The sequence below is a fragment of the Strix aluco genome, chromosome 15 (assembly GCF_031877795.1).
Source record: "Strix aluco isolate bStrAlu1 chromosome 15, bStrAlu1.hap1, whole genome shotgun sequence".
In the NCBI taxonomy this organism is placed as follows: Eukaryota; Metazoa; Chordata; class Aves; order Strigiformes; family Strigidae; genus Strix; species Strix aluco.
This window is the reverse complement of record NC_133945.1, coordinates 20,971,776-20,988,455: the sequence shown is the minus strand read 5'-3', so window position 1 is coordinate 20,988,455 and position 16,680 is coordinate 20,971,776. Positions and strand designations below refer to the sequence as shown.

General features: G+C 43.5%; 1 protein-coding gene across 10 annotated transcripts in view; it reads left to right on the top strand.

The window, feature by feature from the left end:
* The first annotated feature begins 277 nt into the window (after positions 1-277).
* The window catches only part of ARHGAP17 (Rho GTPase activating protein 17), a 47,944-nt gene continuing 31,541 nt past the window's right edge, over positions 278-16,680 (top strand). For all 10 annotated transcript variants that reach the window (XR_012625207.1, XM_074840462.1, XM_074840452.1 and 7 more), the window contains exon 1: positions 278-444. Coding sequence is in view for 9 of the 10 variants with exons in the window: in XM_074840462.1 (XP_074696563.1) it covers positions 392-444 (53 nt within the window). In the remaining variant the exon portion in view is untranslated. The remainder of the gene's footprint in view (positions 445-16,680) is intronic.

Below are 16,680 nucleotides of genomic sequence, written 5' to 3'. Positions count from 1 at the left end.
GGGGAGAGGGCCCCGGGGTTGTCCGCTGCAGGGGGAAGCGGACCCCGGGGTTGTCCGCTGCAGGAGGGGGTGGTCCCCGCGCACCAAGCCCGTCCCAGCTGCCACTCCCGAGAGAGCGGCGGGCGGAGGAACCGCCCTCGCGCTGCGGCACGCCGACATCCGGGCTCCGGGCGGGACATCCGGGTTTCTGGTTGCCCCGCCCCTCCCGGGGACCCGGCTGTTCCCTGGGAACACGTGACGCTGTGGGCGGGACCGGAAGTGGCTGTGGGTTCCGGTGTGGGCGGGGCCGTTGGCGCCGCGGGGAGCAGGGAGGAGGAGGCGGCGGCGGCGGGAGGCCGGGCCGGTGGAGCAGCGGGTGCCCGGCGGGAGGCCGGGGGAAACGGCCGCTGCCATGAAGAAGCAGTTCAACCGCATGAAGCAGCTGGCCAACCAGACCGTCGGCAGGTGGGTGGCGGGGCAGGGGTCCCGTGGCCCTGCCCGGCTGGGCCGGGGCACCGGTGGGGCTCGGGCGGCGGCTCCGCGCCACTTCTCCATGTGAAGCCGGCAGCGGGGAGCGGGTGGGAGCTATCCGCAGTCTGGGCCGCACGTCGGAGCGGGGAGCGGGCACGGCGGGGCTTCCCGCGCCGCTTCTGAGCGCGGCCTTTTGGGGAAGAAAAAGTTCTGTCAGCTCAGAAGGAAACTGGCGGGACGGTGAGGGGAGGCGGTGGAGGCCTCTGTTGCTCGGAAAACTTAAAAAAAAAAAAAAGCATCAACAAGAGTTGCTCGGGTTTGGAGCGGGGAGTGGGCGTAGGGGCCGGGCGGATGTCAGCCCCGGCCCGCCGGGAAGCGGGGTCGGTCCGTCGGTCTCCGCTGCCCCCGCGGCCTCCGCTTCACCTGCCAGCTCCGGGGTTTGCTCCGGCAGCGAGTGAAGCAGAGCCCCGGTGGGTGCTTTGGGGGGGTCACCTGAAACGCCGTTTGCTGCGCAGCCCGGGGATCGCACGTTGGTGCAGCCGGTGTTTTGGGTTTGTGTCGTGGTCGGGCCGTGAGGACCGACAGTAAAGAGCCCTCTGGGGCGGGGAAGTGCCGGCACCGGGGGGCAGGGGAAGCGAAGCGAAAGGCGATGGGGGGGGGTGTGCTCTTCAGGGGGTCGCCTTGGCCCCTGAGCCCAGCAGAGCTATTTGCATTGTGCGCTTCCTGTCTGGGGGTTTGTGACTTTCGTTTCCTTTGTTACTGTGTTAATATTGAGTTATTTGATCTATTTCTCACCATTTTTCACATGCAAGAAGACTTTAAGGAGTGCGTCCTCTATGACTTAATTTTAACAAAAATAACCGAAGTCTCATAGGTATGACTGCTGCCAATTTCCAGCTGTCAGAGTCTTGGATGGTCTTTAGCCTGATTCTGTGGAAAGAAATCTGTGCACAGACACAGGAGCCTCCGCCTGCAGCTCTTCCCTGTGCTAAAAATGCAAATGTAACCGTACTGTGTTTCTAGTAGAGTTCTGCATTTTTTCCCCCCCAGAAAGTCCTCTCTGCTTTCATTGAAAACTTAACCTGAAAGTACGTGCTTATACTGAAAGTGTAAACTTTCATGTTATCTGAGTTTATACTTCCATGGCCTCCGCTCCAATAACTCGCTGAACACAGTGTTTATTTTCTTGGAGGCCTACATACATATAAAACAGGTCAAGCGTGTCAGCTAATAATGTCCAAGTAGCAGATTTTTAATAGGCCGTTTCTTTTGCTATAAAAAGAGAGCGTAAATTCCAAACCAATCTTGTGTCCTTTCATTCTCATTTCATATAAACTAAAGGATTTTTTTTTATATTGTTGGTGAGATTATTGGCATTCCCTTTTTGCATGTGTTGGGCCCACAGCTCCAAATCCCAAGTGGAATTTCAAGTAATCTGTGTTCTACTGAGTAGGATAAACATCTCAGACTGCTTTCTACCTCACAGGGAAAATCAGAATTAAATCTGAAGAACTGTTTATAGTCGTGTATGGGTTGGGAGGTCTGTAATGACCTTTGACTCCACGCAGCTGAAGCCTGGTGGAAGCTGTGGCTATCGGTCGTTTCACAACGGAGTTTCTCAGGGTGTGGTTGTCTGCGTGCATGGTTATTGCTCAGACTTCGCCAGGTAGTCTGCTGGTGCCTTTGCAGCCTGGGCCTAGGACAGTGAAGTTTTCTAGTTCCATTAAAATACAGACAAGTACCTGTAATTGTTTTCCATTAAAAACTTATTTAAAATGACTCTGATGCATTTGTTTTTATAAACTTAATATTAAAGGTTTAAATTAAACGCTGTTTCTCTCTTACCTGTTTTAGTATTAAATACAAGCACATCCTTATTGGTTCTGTCTTTGCTTATGGAGTGATTTTTAATAATAAACTATCTTAAGTTAGTTGTATGGATTCTTTACCAAAGAACACACAAACTTTTCATTGACTAGAGGTGAGACGACTCTGAAGAGTGAGGGTAATCATAAAGTTTTGACCAGTGCTTGTTGCCTTTTTCACATATAAATTATATCCTCATGTTTGTAAGTGCTTTGAATGAACCAAATTGTCCCTTCTAGGGGTTTGTGTAGTCTCGTTAGCACAAGGTGGTACTTACTCTTTGGTTGCTGACCTTGATATTTGTGGCTTTTCAAGTTAAAAGAATAATGCTTATGTCATTGAAATCATTTTCATCACTGTAAATCTGCATTAATTCTAATGAAACTCAGGAAACTTGGCTTTTGGATCCAATTTGGGGGTGGGAGGGAAAGAAACAAAGCTTGGGAGGTTTGTGTTGCTTTTGCAGTGTATGATCACCTGTATGTGTAGCAGCTATAACACTGGAAACTCAGTGAAGATATTTTTACATTTCCCAGAGTGCAGTGTATTCGTGTGCACAACCGAGCACTGTTTTTTCTCAGATCTGTTTTTCTTTCATTTTTTTGGTTCATCATCGCAATGCTTTTATCTGACTTTCAAGATACCCTGTTGTCTGTAAGGTTGACATTAATCATTTGTATTAGATGTTCACTTAGATACAAACAGCATTTTAAATAGTAACTGCTTTTGAGGCCTGTCAAAGCCCACAGTCTAGTGAAGATTTTGATTTGATAATTTCTGGAAATGCTTCTGCATCTCCTCCTCCAGCTGAGGAGGCGAGAGGGATGTCTCAGCCCTGCAACACTGCATCAAGAAATCAAGCATGATTAGACCAGTTGGTGTACAAAGATGTACAAAGAAGGAGAAATGGTTTGTGTCACGGTTTTAATAATAGTTAACCTTCTGTTTCAAGAGGTATCAAATGTACTATTAAAAATAATTGGTGAATATTTAATATTACTAGCTTCCTTCCATTTCATGTATTAGCCAAACATTCAGTTAGTCACCAGGCTCTTCATTTCCCACAGTAAAATCAGTAGTGAAAGATTTGTGATTGGTTTCACGTGCACATGTCAGGGCTGAGGTTTTCAAATTTCGGGCAGTGCTGCCTTCTGTGGTTTTGATAAGCGCTGTAGAACTTGGTGAAGACGTGGGAGATGTGACAGTCCTCATTCAGCAGGATCCTGCAGGCAATATTAGCAGAGGGAAGTGTTTTTGGCACTGGGTACCAGAACCAGGAGTGAACCATTTCAATTTTATAACATTGAAGAAAAAAAAAGAAAAAAAAGTTGCAGTGTGCTTCCCATCTGGTACTGTTGCAGCCTGCAGCTTTCTGAGATGGGTCTATAGTCAGTTGGTGTAACTCATTTATTACCTCTTATGCTTGGACGGAGTGAGGAGACAAATCCGATGTTAAAAGGACTCTTCTGGTTATGTCCGTGCCTTGAAGAGGAGCAGCGTTCAGTATTTCAAGCCCCTGTAGGCCGCTGGCAGACCCAGCAGGTGAATAAGCCGCCCCACAAGAGAAGCCATATCTGGAGGAGCAGTTTGGGCATCAGTGCTGCGGGGTGACATCCCCCCACCCCGGCTGGCTCGCCTGGGACACTCGGGGCTGTTGTGTGGGCTGCCCGCTCCTGGTTCCCTTCTCCGGGACGTCTGCCCTTCACTGTATCTGCTGCTCCCTAGGGTGATCTTTTACTGGCTGCTGCTTTCTGTGGTTGTGCATTAAGAAGGGGCATCTTCTGCTTTTCTTTTTACTCATTCAAAGCTTTTTTTCACCATAATTGAGGGGTGGGGAGAACAGGCATGTTATGAGGTCAGCAAACCTTGGTTATGCATCAGGGATGTATCTTTACCGAAGGTTGGCATCCTTGGCCTTGGACCATGAATATGTGACTTAGGATCAGAGAAGTAACTCCTTAGCGTGAAAAATAGAAAAGATGGGCAAGAGCTTCATTAAAGCAAAGGAATGGCATTTATGGGAAGCCTGTGAGTCTGCATGGGTAGCATTATATAAATTATTAAATATAGGTAGGAAACTAATTAAAGAGGGGATTAGCTGAGTGGAACAGGATTCCACAATAATTAATAGATGTGTTAAATATTTTGCAGCAATTATCTTGTGGATGTTGTTGGATGTCTTAAACAAGTGCTCAATCTGCCACTGAGTATTTTTTATGTGTTTCAGATTTGTTGTAAGTGGTGCAGGTCTGCAAGGAAGCATTTCTACTGAGGGGAACAACTCAAGCTCTGGTTAACCCATAAAGTAAAATACCAAATACTTGTCTATACAAACCTGGAGGAAAGGGGGAAATGAAACCAGTTCAACCCCTGGTTGCTCTAGTTCTGTCGGCTGGTGTCAGGTAGAGTTGGCTGCTTCAGAGAGGCCATCCAAGTCTGGGCTGGGCACCCGAGAGAACCTCTCGTTGGGAGTGGCACAGAACTTGCTCAGGGCTGTCTTAGCCAGAGTAACCACCTGTGACTGGTGGTTCTCATGTCATCACGAAGGATCTCGCATCTCCTTGGAGATAATTCACAGGCAGCAGGGCTGGGGTGTGCAGGGGAGTGGAGGCATGGCTTACCAGGAAATCATTAGTTCCACATGAGCTGAATTAATGCATCAGAATAAATTGGCACCTTGACCATGACAGATACAAGCTAATCACACAAAATAGCTAGCTCAGATCTAACTTTATTTTGAGCTATGTCCCAACTCCAGCCTAAACATTTAGGAACAGCTTCAGACTTTTAGTGAGGCTTAAAAAGATTAAGGGTGGGGAGGTAGTGGAGAGGAAGACAATAACCTTCACTCTGGAGGCCATGATTGTCAGGTGGCCTGTGATTCCTTAGAGGTTATGTGCTGAGATTGCTTTTAATGGAATTTATTTATTAATTCCTCTAAACCTTCACCTGTTTTGAGGACCGAGGCTCATGTCCACTGAGGACAGTTCTTCTGTCCACACACACATTCTGTGTGTGCTTTGCCTTGTGAAATGGAAGTTGTGGGATATATTTGAGTACATCCCATCTCACCAGTTTGAAGAAGTGAGGTACTACCTTCCTGCTGTCTTTGTACCTTTTCTTGGGGTGTTTCATAAGCAGATGCTCATTCTAACAGATCAGCTGTGTGTCAGGCTCAGAAATGAAAAGGATTATATTGTGGATGACATCAACAAGGTAATTCTTCAGATATCTACTCGCTTGTCTTATAGTTTTCATACCCTTTTATAAATTACAAGGGGAGACGGATTTTGATTAGAAGCTTGGGAAGTATTCTGCTTTATGGTTGCAGTCGTCTGTAATGAAAATAAACATTCCGTGGTATTGTCATTGAAGGCTTTCAAAGGATATACTAATAAGCATTTGAACTACATAGCTAAGTAATTCATATGAGGAATGAGTCCACAGAGGTGTTTGTATCACGCTGTTTACTTACAGAAAAACAGGTTGGTAATTAATGACACAATTTTATGTGAGTTAGGCTTTCCTGCCTCTGGGGACACAACTATTAATATTGTTCCCATCAATTTCGTTTTTCATCTTTTAGGTGCAATCTAGTACCATACAGATTAAAAATTACTCTAGCCAACTGATCTGGAAGGTTTAGGTCTGGTGAAGTCAGCTAAGATCAAGGCTGATAGGTGGATATCCTGTCTGTCTTTACCAGGAGATACGCTCTATCTGCCCTTAGGCTGTGACAGTCATTTAAACCAGGGACAGGCAGATCTGACTAATTAGAAATCTGGAAGAGACCACAAACCACATTAGAAAGATTTTTTTTTTTTATGCAAGAAGCTAACTTACTGTAGCTTCTTTACTAGTTTTCCACTCTTTTCAATACAGCTTCTTGTATACAAATAGGTTTTTCCAGGCCCTGTACACATGACATTACTCTGACTCAACGGGAGTATTTGAACGTACCTTTTAATAGCTCATGCCCTACATAAAAGTTACTATGCTAAATTATATTTAGTATTTCTTCAAGCCGCTTGGCAATCTAAGTTGTAAGTTGGAATTGATGTTATTGTAATGTAATTATTACATTAAAGCAAGTTATGTTAAAATAACAATTATTGAATGATTATGTACGTTAAGGAGCTACCTACACTTGATTTGTGTAGGGGAGGACCTGCTGGAAAATGATAACTTTTAGTAATACTTCATGGAAGAAGTTAATGGTCCAAATTTTACATTTTTTGTTCCTGCTAAAGTGTTACCCATTGATTCTAGGCTTTCAGACTTGTTCTGTGAATTATTACTTAAGGAAGTTATTCTACTTTCGGTCTTTATTAATAGTACTTTACAAACTAGCTTTTTTGAGCATCCAGAGTGGTAAAACAAGAGTGCACTCATCCCTGTTAAGTCCAAAACACTTCAATCAATATAACATCAGCTGTACCGTGCCATTTAATGTCAAAGAAACATTTCTTCAATGCTTTTATAGTTCTTGTGTGGAGGAAAAATGTTAAAAAATTGAGTGTGACCCCAGTATTTGAAAATTTCTGGCTCACCCTAACATCCTTTTAAAAAAAGTTAGATATGATAAGCAGTATTTACTTGGAGTACTTGTCATTGGCAAAGATATTTGAAAAAGTGGTAAACAACACTGAAAATATGTTCATATTTATGGACCAGGAAAAAATCTGCTTTGTGCTTGTCTTTTAGGTTGGCATCTGTCTATCTGAGTACTCATGAAAAGAAAAAAATCTCATTTCAGTGTTTATAATAGTTATCTTAAACATTTCCTGTTTATCTCCAAAAGAAGTTTGAGGTCTCTCTAATTAGAAAATTGACTTAGATCTTTCTGGATGGCAGATTAATTCAATGACAGGTTTAAAGAGTCTGAGTAGATTGAATTAGGGAAGATCTGTTTTCCTGAACATGTGCAGACTTCTGGGCTTCGTGTAACTAATTGTCAAGGACTGATTGAAATAAAATGTGTGTGAATGCCAAAGCACTCGTAGGCTAATAGCGAAGGGAATGCACTATCTAAACATCTACATGTTAGTTTGGCTGCTGAACAGGCAGAGCGAGGAGGCGGTAGGCTTTACATTGACTGAAACACTGGAGTTGGCACATACAGCTGCATCAAGTGTTTGCTCCCTCTTCGCCACTTCTGGGCTACTGAATGGGCCCTGCAGAAATGCAGAACTTGGTGAAATGGTGTTTCCATCTGAGGTGCAAGTGAGCAGAGAGAGTTCCCCCTTTAACACTGCCTCTCTGCCTCAGCAGTATCAACAGAGTTTTTTGGTATCTGCATATTTATCTATTTCCTGCACCCTTTGGGGAAAACTGACACAATGTAATGCGTTGTGCAGCTCAGGAATCTGATTTTTCTAACAGTACAAACTTCCAATTATAGAAAAACATGCAGCTATTATGTTTTTAGTTTGGGGCTGCTTCTTGTGGTAAGACTTGGCACTCGTCAGCGTATTTGTGACTGCCATTAGCGCAGCAGCAAATGGAATAGCTTGTGGATATAAATTGTGTCCAAGCTGTGGCCTACATTAAATTTTGTGAGCACGTCTGTTAATCCCATTGATTAATGTACCCTTCAAAGCGAATGGCTAAAGCCAAAGGAAAAACTACCTGAATTTACCAAAGTTGAGGGCATTGTAGTGACTTCTTTCAGTTGTTTTACCTCTGGATAACTTGGGAGCTGGTGAGGTCTGTAGGGCTGAATGCCGGCTGCTGCCGGTGCGAAGGGGTGTTGCTGTCCTGGAACCCCTGGTAAGAAGAGAGGTTTTGTCCATGAACAGATGGTCAGAAAAAGGAGCATATTCTGGCCTCCTTTTAGGTGTTCCCTCTAGGTTTTGTAAAGGCAGGCAGTTTGTTGGTATCTCTTAATTCCTCTGGGACCAAGGTGATCTCGTGTTGGTTTAAAGTCTAGGTCATTAAGAATTCTTAAGATTAGAAACTGTTAAGACATTACATTGTGTTTTTAAGAAACTAGTTTCTCTGCAGAAGTCATTTGCGTTGTGCATTGCAGTGTGGTGCTTTCCAGAAAACCACTGTATTAAACTTTCTAGATACTTCACGTTGCATTTGTAGTGCTCTTACAAGGGCAGCAGCAGGTTTTAAATCGAGTAAGTACGTGCTCAGCCTCAGTTTCAAAAGCCTCATCGCTTGTGATCCGGTTCCAGAGCCCAGGAAGGCCTAGGAACGCCTTGGCTGCCGTGCCCAGTGGCCAGGAACAGATGCCATGGGAAGGGTGCGGGGCTTGGGCACCCCGGGGGGGGTTTCCCACCCATGTGGTGGTGGCCACCAGCCATGTCTGTCTCGGAATTTCCCGAGCCGGAGGTGGCTTCTGTGTGGCTGATGTCTGGTAGCACCAGATTTGTGGTGCTCTGTGAGTTGGCTGCGCATTGTTGCTGACGGAGAGTTCCACCTTGCCAAACAGCTGAAGAAGGTGTTAAAGCTGTGGTCAGCTCCTCTGCTTCTTGGAAAGTCCAAATTTTGATAGTTTCAACTATTGGTTTTCGCTTTAAGTGAATCTTGTATGAAAGAAACATGTTTCTCTGTGCCTGCAGTGTGTGAGAATGAGCTCCGGGGTGTGTTACCTTATTTTCCTGAGCAGTGGGTGCTTCCAGGGCAGATGAAGCTTCAGTTATTTTGCTTCCTCTTAACAGATGCAGAAAAGGCTTTACAAACTTACATAATACCAGGTATTCAGTGGTGAAGAATAACTTTAGTTGTGCAAAATTTTGTTGACTTCAAGATACCTTAATCAAAAGTTGTGCTTTCCAGTAGAGAACTAGCTAAAGCTGTTGGTTAGAAGAAAAAAGGTATTATATAACTCTGTGGCAGACGTGTGTCAACTGCTGAGTGGGCAGTGTGTAAAATACTTGAGATTCTTGTTGCAGAAAAAGAAATTGAAAGATTCCAGACTCGGGGATTTGGGAGATACTAATTGCCCTCCTGCATGCATGTCCTCACCTCCTTTGGCTCTGTTCGTCATGCTGCTGCTTGATGGATCAGATGAGAGGACTGATAAAATATTCACACTAGACAGCCGCCATACGCTGTAGGATCTGTTGTAGCTGGATCACCTTGGGCTTCCTGTTTTGCCGGGGAGTCAGGACTGCACAGCAAGGGCGAAGGGAGCATCTGTCTCAGAAAAGCACAGTCTAGGTAGCCTTAAAGCGATGACTAAAATGTCATTTTTCTGTGCAGATATTTCTCAGGTGGCTTCACAGACTTTTGAAGGGTCTAGGGCAGCGATAATGATTGTGGCCAACCTGGTGTGCTCGCTTGTGTCGCAGCGTGTAACCAGAGCCAGAGTCACCGTCCCTGGGCGGCTGCCTGAGCGAAGCACCAAAGGGAAGTGGAGGAAGCTAAAGGAGTCGGAAAGGATGTATCGTCCAGGGGTGTTTGGTGCGTCCAGGGTGGGGGTTTTGGTATCTGACATAACAGCAGGACAATGAAGGTAAAAATAGGTTTGAATCTGCTTTAGTGACAGCTCAGCTAAGCGGTCAGCAGTGCACCTGCACTCCACAGGTGGGGTTTGACTCCTCTGATAGTTATTCATATAAACAGAATAATCTCAGTATTGCCCTCCTTGTGGATGAAGCTGGGATTCCTTGATTCTAACTTGATCTGATGGTGGTTCTGTAGAGCAAATAATTCTAATATCAGGTTATACCCAGAGTCAAAATCCTAAAATAGTAATGATTTAATCTTGCTAAAATAGGTAGAAGTGATCTAACAAGCTGTTTCAGCCTGATGCTGTAATGTGATACGCTTGGAATTTATGAAAGCAAATGTATTTCTTAGATAGTTGCATGGTATTTTTAGGTTATGATAATGGATCTGTGACCAGAACTGCTCTTTAGCGGTCATTGTATTGGCAAATGCTGAAATGCCAAATACATGCGATCTTTTTAGGATGTGGTTAAATGAAAAGTGTCTTAGTGTCCTAGAAATGTTTTCTAGCATTGTGCGCAGTTCCCAGAAAGAAAGGTTTTATAACTTAAAAGTAGGAGCTCTGCTTTTTAGGGGTTTTAGGAGAACCTCCAGCCTGCTGTGTTGGGCCTTACTTAAGGCAGCAATTAGCTGTCCCCCGTTGGCCACGGCGCAGCTCTGATCTGAACCCTGTGGGAGGTTTAATAATGCAAATTGAACTGGGTAAGGTACGGCTGATCTCCGGTAGTTCAGAACCGAATAGCTTCACAGCAGTTGGTGACATACCGAGTGATTTTAACAGATTACTGTGCTTGATTACCTCATTTTTTCAGGGCTCCTTGATTGTTATAGGTACCAGTCTTGAAAGCAAGGCTAAATTTGATCTTCACTGATGCTGTCATGCTTAAAGCAGCACTTGATGTCTAGACAAGAAAAATGGGGAACTTCCGAGTATCCTTTTTATCCGCAACATTGTTGACTGAATTAGAAGATTTTGGTTAAAATTTATTCCATAAGAACCAAATAGCCTTAAAAGCTTTGAGTTTATCACTATTCCATTGCTGATAAAAGCATGTCAGAATAGTTGTGCATCTTATGCTTGGACAGTCCTGCTGTCTCAACAGGAAACGAGCTTTCATAAATACGCGCCAGCTGGGTGAGGTCGCAAGTTCTTCTCCTAAGTGAGGTGGAGCCTTTTTTTCCTTGACACAGATTGTTTTCTTGTGAAGTTAATTGCATTGCAAAATGACAGGAACATCCTGGAGTGACTGCAGCAGAGTGAATCAAAGAGCCAGGGGATCTGCAAAAAATGAGTATGCAAAATACCCAAACCAGTTGTAGATGAGAAAGATCAATAAAGGAGGAGTTCTTTCTTCTGTCTTACAAGTTGTCCTGTGCCAGAAATTGCTGGACGGAGATTTTTGTATAAATATACTCGTTGGCTATACTGCATGTTTCTCAGGATCCCAATGACACTTCCAAAGTGAAAATTAATAAAAGGAGCACTGGTAATTTGGAGCGTGCCGCTTGCAGCTCGCACATGTACACACCTTGGTGACAGAGCTGAGGCTACAAGAAACTCCTTTAGTCAGTGACGGGAGAATTAAGTTGTAAAGTTGGCCCTTTTTAAGAAGATAAATGAACTTGCGTGCAGACTGTAAAGTTATGCCTGTGTTACGGCTTTGAAAAGTACAGCATTTTATTCAAATGCAAACTTCTTTGGCATCTATGAACTAATTATCAAGCAATTGATAGGAAATATTAATCCACCTGATTAAAAGTTTTATTTTCAGTAGAAAATGAAAATAGAAAGCTAACACTGCTGCAGAAAAATAAATGTGTGAGCTAAACTGTTGCAGCTTCTATTTCAGTCAAACATTTAACTGGTTTGTCTTGCTGTAAGCCGATTTAATATGGAGATTAAGTGTTCTGATCTGATATTTTTTGTAGGAATGGAACAGTAGGATAAAGTAATCCTGGTTTTGTAACAGCAGGTCCAAGTGTGTGTTGAAGTGCAGTACAGATTAATAAACTTTGAATGGACTGTTAGTCGGAGGCTTGTATTTCCTTCGCAGAAACCTAGGGATAATTTTCAGTTTCATGCTAGAACAGCAGAAAGCATCATGTGCAGCACATGGCAGGGCGGCAGGCATAGTTCTGCATGTCATACACCTTCATATGGTCCTGTATACGCTGTATCTAAGCAACATAAAAACAGATGTCTATATCCAGTGCTGTAAAACCTGGTAATTGGATGAGTCGTCTCAATTGCAGGCTAATTGTCGGACTCAGCTCCGAAACTTGCTTTCCTGTTGGTGAAACATAATAAAGGGTTCAGCCATTAATTGTTAAACATGGCTACTGATCAGAAAATCAGTGCAGAGGCTTCGTTGTGAAATAGCAGGCATAAAGAATAATCCCTATTTTGTCACTAGCCTGTTTGTCAATTTTATATAACTTGACATCCCTGAATTCTCTTACATTTTTTACTGTTATTTCAAAGCTTCCAACTCCTTTTTGCATTCTTACTTTCTATTCCTACTTCATTGTTCTCCCTTTTCTGTGTTTCCTTGTTTTGCTTCTTGTGTTGATTCAGCTTGGTTCCTTTTCAAAGGCTTTCTCTTGCCAGTTTTGTGAATCCCCGAACTTAAAATAGACCTGTCTGGACAGTATGTTAAGTTAAGAACAGTGTTACCTTGGGTGAAATGTCCACTTCTGGACTGGAGTTTTTTGACACTTATGCAAGGTAATATGTAGCTGAAATGTCCTGCCAATGTGCAAAAAAGTAAACAAATACACAAAAACTGCCCAGGATTGATATTTTTTTTTAGCAGTTCAGTGTATTTTGCTCATTCCTGTATTGCATATTTTTCCTATTCAAACATGTCTGCGCTGTAAAAAGCTTGTCTTTGCAAAAGGCAGTGCTGCTTCTTGGAGTCTTTTCCAGTGATTGCCAATGCAGGACTTCTGGTAAAAGAAATCATAAAATTTTAAAATGTCTTGAATTAGTGTGCAGTCCACCTCTTTTGAGGCTGGAATGGAAAGAAATGTCTTGTTTGGAAGTTCAGCATATGTTTGAAGGTTTTTTTGGTGGTGTGTTGGTGTTTTGTTTTTTTTTTTCCTTTCTCAAATGTGAAGGAGTTCTCCTGTCAGCAGGTGGTTTGGCAGGGGGACTGGTCCTCGCCTAAAACTAAAAGCCGCCAAAGCCACGAGTAGGGAATTCATGAGCTGTTCTCTGGTCCAGAAACATCAGCTGGTGCCTGAACTCTGCTCAGGATGCACAACTGCATCCCGCTCTGCAGCAGTGCCCTCTCTGCCAAGCCTTGCCTCCCTAGCTCTGCCCTCCGTTTATTCCTACCCCTCCTTGTGCTCACACCTCTCATCTCAGCGGTGGAGTTCATCTGACTGAGAAATGGGTTTTCTTTCAGCCAGGTCAGTCCTTTGAGCTGTTGACTAGTGGAGATGGCTGTGCTGGGCAAAGGGAGATGGGAGCAGCCAGGGATGGTAGGAGGGAGGACCCAACAACTTTTTTTCAGCAGCTCTGCCAGCTGATGTCACCTCGGTGTTAATGAAATGTTGGCCCCGGGGTGCAGATTCATGATCAGCTTAAGCTGATTTTAAGTAGCTGCTGTTGCTGAAAGGGACAGATTTCCCCTCTCCCTGCACTGGTGCCAGCTCCCCTGCGCGCCGACGGGGAGTGCTGCAGCCGTGGGGTGACCGGCCCGAGGCAACTGGACACCAGAAATTTCTTTACTGGATGTAATTCCAGTCTGAGCTGCCCATGACCGCCAGGGATGCAGGGGAGGGATGGCAGGACCTGTGCCTGGGGTTCAGGGAAGGGGGGCTGCTTCGGACAGGACTCCGGGAAGGAGAAGGGTCGTAGGGAAGCGCGCGAGGGAGGAACCCAACGTCTGCTCCTTGTCATGGGCTTGATGTGGTGGTGGCTCGAGCTGCTGCAAATTGAGGCTGCTGTGGAGGGACAAGGGGAGCTGCTCGGGAGAGCCAGCCCAGGGCAGGGAGCTGGCTGCGAGCTGGTGTATTGCCGGGTGAATTTTCAACTAGACCTAGTGCTCTTGGGAGCACTGCTAGAGCCCAACAGCGACAGGGGCGATGCCCGTTTTGGCAGCACCTACCTTTGTGTTGGCGTACAGGGATTGTAGAATTGCACCTGAGATTAAGGAATAACAAATTCAATAATGATTTAGGTTGCTTTCTGCTCTACTGTCTCTTATATCAAAATTGTACCCAGCTAATTTTAGATAAAATTATTCTACATAAGTAAAAGGTTTTTGCTTGCTTGGAGAAGGGAGAGACCTTGTGTGAAAATAAACTTTTTAATGGAAATAAATACTGCACAGTAAAATATTAAAAAAGCTTCTTTACCAAGACATGGTGTAAGGGTGTTTGTATGCATTTTTTTAATAAATTATATTAATTACTGACATGTTTGGAAAGTTTAAGTTCTGTAGTAATGTTAAGTAGAGTGCATTTAGCATGAGAAATGTAGACTGGAATACTTAAAGGGAAAAAATCGAGGCATAGAAAATACATTATTATTTGATAAGTTTCTTGTGTAGCTTAGCTTTGTCTGAGATTCATTGGGGGTTTTTTATCACTAATTTGTGACAGCTTGTCATAGGAGTTCTTACTTTGGGGGGAAAAAAAATATGTGACTGCTGCTGGATTTCATCCTGACTGGATTTAAGCATTTAGAATTTTAATCCCCTACAGCAGCACTTTGCATTCCCTTCTGAAGGTATTAACACTTTCACAAATCAAATGCACTTTTGAAAAAGAAGCCACGTTTTGTTATATTGGCCTAACACATTGTGAGTGGAGGTTTGGGTTTTTGGAAAGTTGAATACAGGGAGAGCTTTACTAGCTAAAACTTTGTTCATGGTATGAAATAATAGATTAGCAATAAGTATTTGATTTGCTGGGACAGTAGTCAAGAGGAAGCATTTAATTGTAAACTTTTATTTGTATCCAGAAGTTTAAAAACTATCAGACTTATCAGAGACTGCTCACTGAAACATCACTTCCTCCATCAACTAAATTGCGTTAAATCTGGTTCTGCATTTAAACCACAGTTGTACTTTTGCCATGTGGAAGGTTCAACTTGCATTGATCTTGAATTTGCAGCGCATGTGGCTCAATTATCTACCTAGATTTGTTACGTAGACTTAACTGTTTGAACTGTGTTTTCCAAACTGCACCATATTTGGTTTAATTCTCAATATCTAATATTAAAAACAAATGTATGTTTTCGAGGGGCTGGAGTTCTGAAGGGCAGTGCAGGGCCTCGCAGCAGTGACTATACCTCTGAGAGTGGCCCTAAAATAGGATTTGGCTTGAGCCGTGGTTGTTGTAAATAGCTAAATTTACTGTCTCACTTGGGAGAGGAGCCTTGGATCCATTTCACTTAACGAAGGAATTTCAGATCCCCTAATGCGAACAGTCTGTCATGGGTTTCCCTGCAACTGCAAAGGAACAGTCTGCTTTCTTTCCAAGATGATTATCTTTCTAAAGCCTGGTCTGCCTTTAATTAGAGCAGGCAGGCTTCATTCTTCAGCAGCGGATGGCTGAGATTATACAAGAGATCAAAGTCACAGCTTTTAGATGGAGCAACCAAGCAAAACTTGATGGAGGAACTCAATGGAGAAAAGGAAGAAGGAAAATGGAGCAGAAATCTTTATCCAGTTATTGAGGCCTGAATTGTAGTTTTGCAGCTCCTGGGTTTCTGAAGATACAGATCTCGATTAATGAAATATTTTGGTGCCTTGGAGGTGATGCACCATTTTTTTAAAGCGCTTCTAAAGGATTAGAAGTGCAGAAGCTCCAGGAACCGCATGGGTTAAAATTGGTGACCCGAGTGTCACTTGAGTTTGAAAATTGATTCTACACTGAGGACCTTCCATAGGAAGTGAGCTGGTGGGTTATCTCCTCCGAAAGAGCAGCCTTTCCTGTGATTTCTGCCACTGCCACTAAAGCATCAGTGGTTGCCAGATTTACGATGAAAGCAATTCTAATACTTGTGCAGAAGTTTATATTTTTAATCTGGGTGAAAAACAGCGATAGTAGGCAAACTCAAAGTCTAACTAGTGACCGATTGTGAGCGGTGTTCCCTAAATACTAAGTAAATATTGAAAATGGTGACTATCATCTGACAGTCATTCTGAAGTGATTTTAAAATGTTTATAAATAACTCCGAGAATATTGATACTTACCTTGGGTCATGCTAGTTTCTTTTGAAAAAATCCAACCACACTGAGGATGCCAGTTCATCACCTTGCTTTCAGTATGAGTGCTGGGATTTTTATGGTGGGGAGTCAAAATGAGATTAATTTGAGTCTTGTGTGACATAATGAACTTGGTTTCTGTGGTGAGAAGTGTTCTTGGCGAGACACATTTCTGCTCTGGCTTGTCTTCAAAATGCTGTTCAGGTGAAACCAAACTCCTAAAGTATACCCACAAACCTGAGTATTGCCACCAGCTGCCAAAAGAACCAAAATAAATCCTTCGTAATAAAGTGGTTTTGAAAAGTGACCTTTAATACAGACATTTTTGAAGGCCACAGTTGTAGGGTTTTTGCTTTCCAGTTACACAGAAAGATCCTTTAATGTGTTAAAGATCTCATCTTCTGAAAAGCATACAGAAATGCAGAATCTGGGTAGAATATGGGGAGTAAGAAATGTGTATATTACCACCTGTAGCTGAAATTCTGGTTCGTGTAAGGAGCCTTCCCGTGAGCCTGGCTACCCAGGAGGAGGAAGGGGCAGGCCAAATGCTGTTGTGGTCTGGGCTGGAAAATGAGGTTCCCTGGATCACCTTGATTTCTTGAAGTCAAAACCAGGTAAAAAATTAAGGCAGATATGGCCATAAACAATGATTTATTTCATGTTTGGATACTGGCTGCAGCAATTG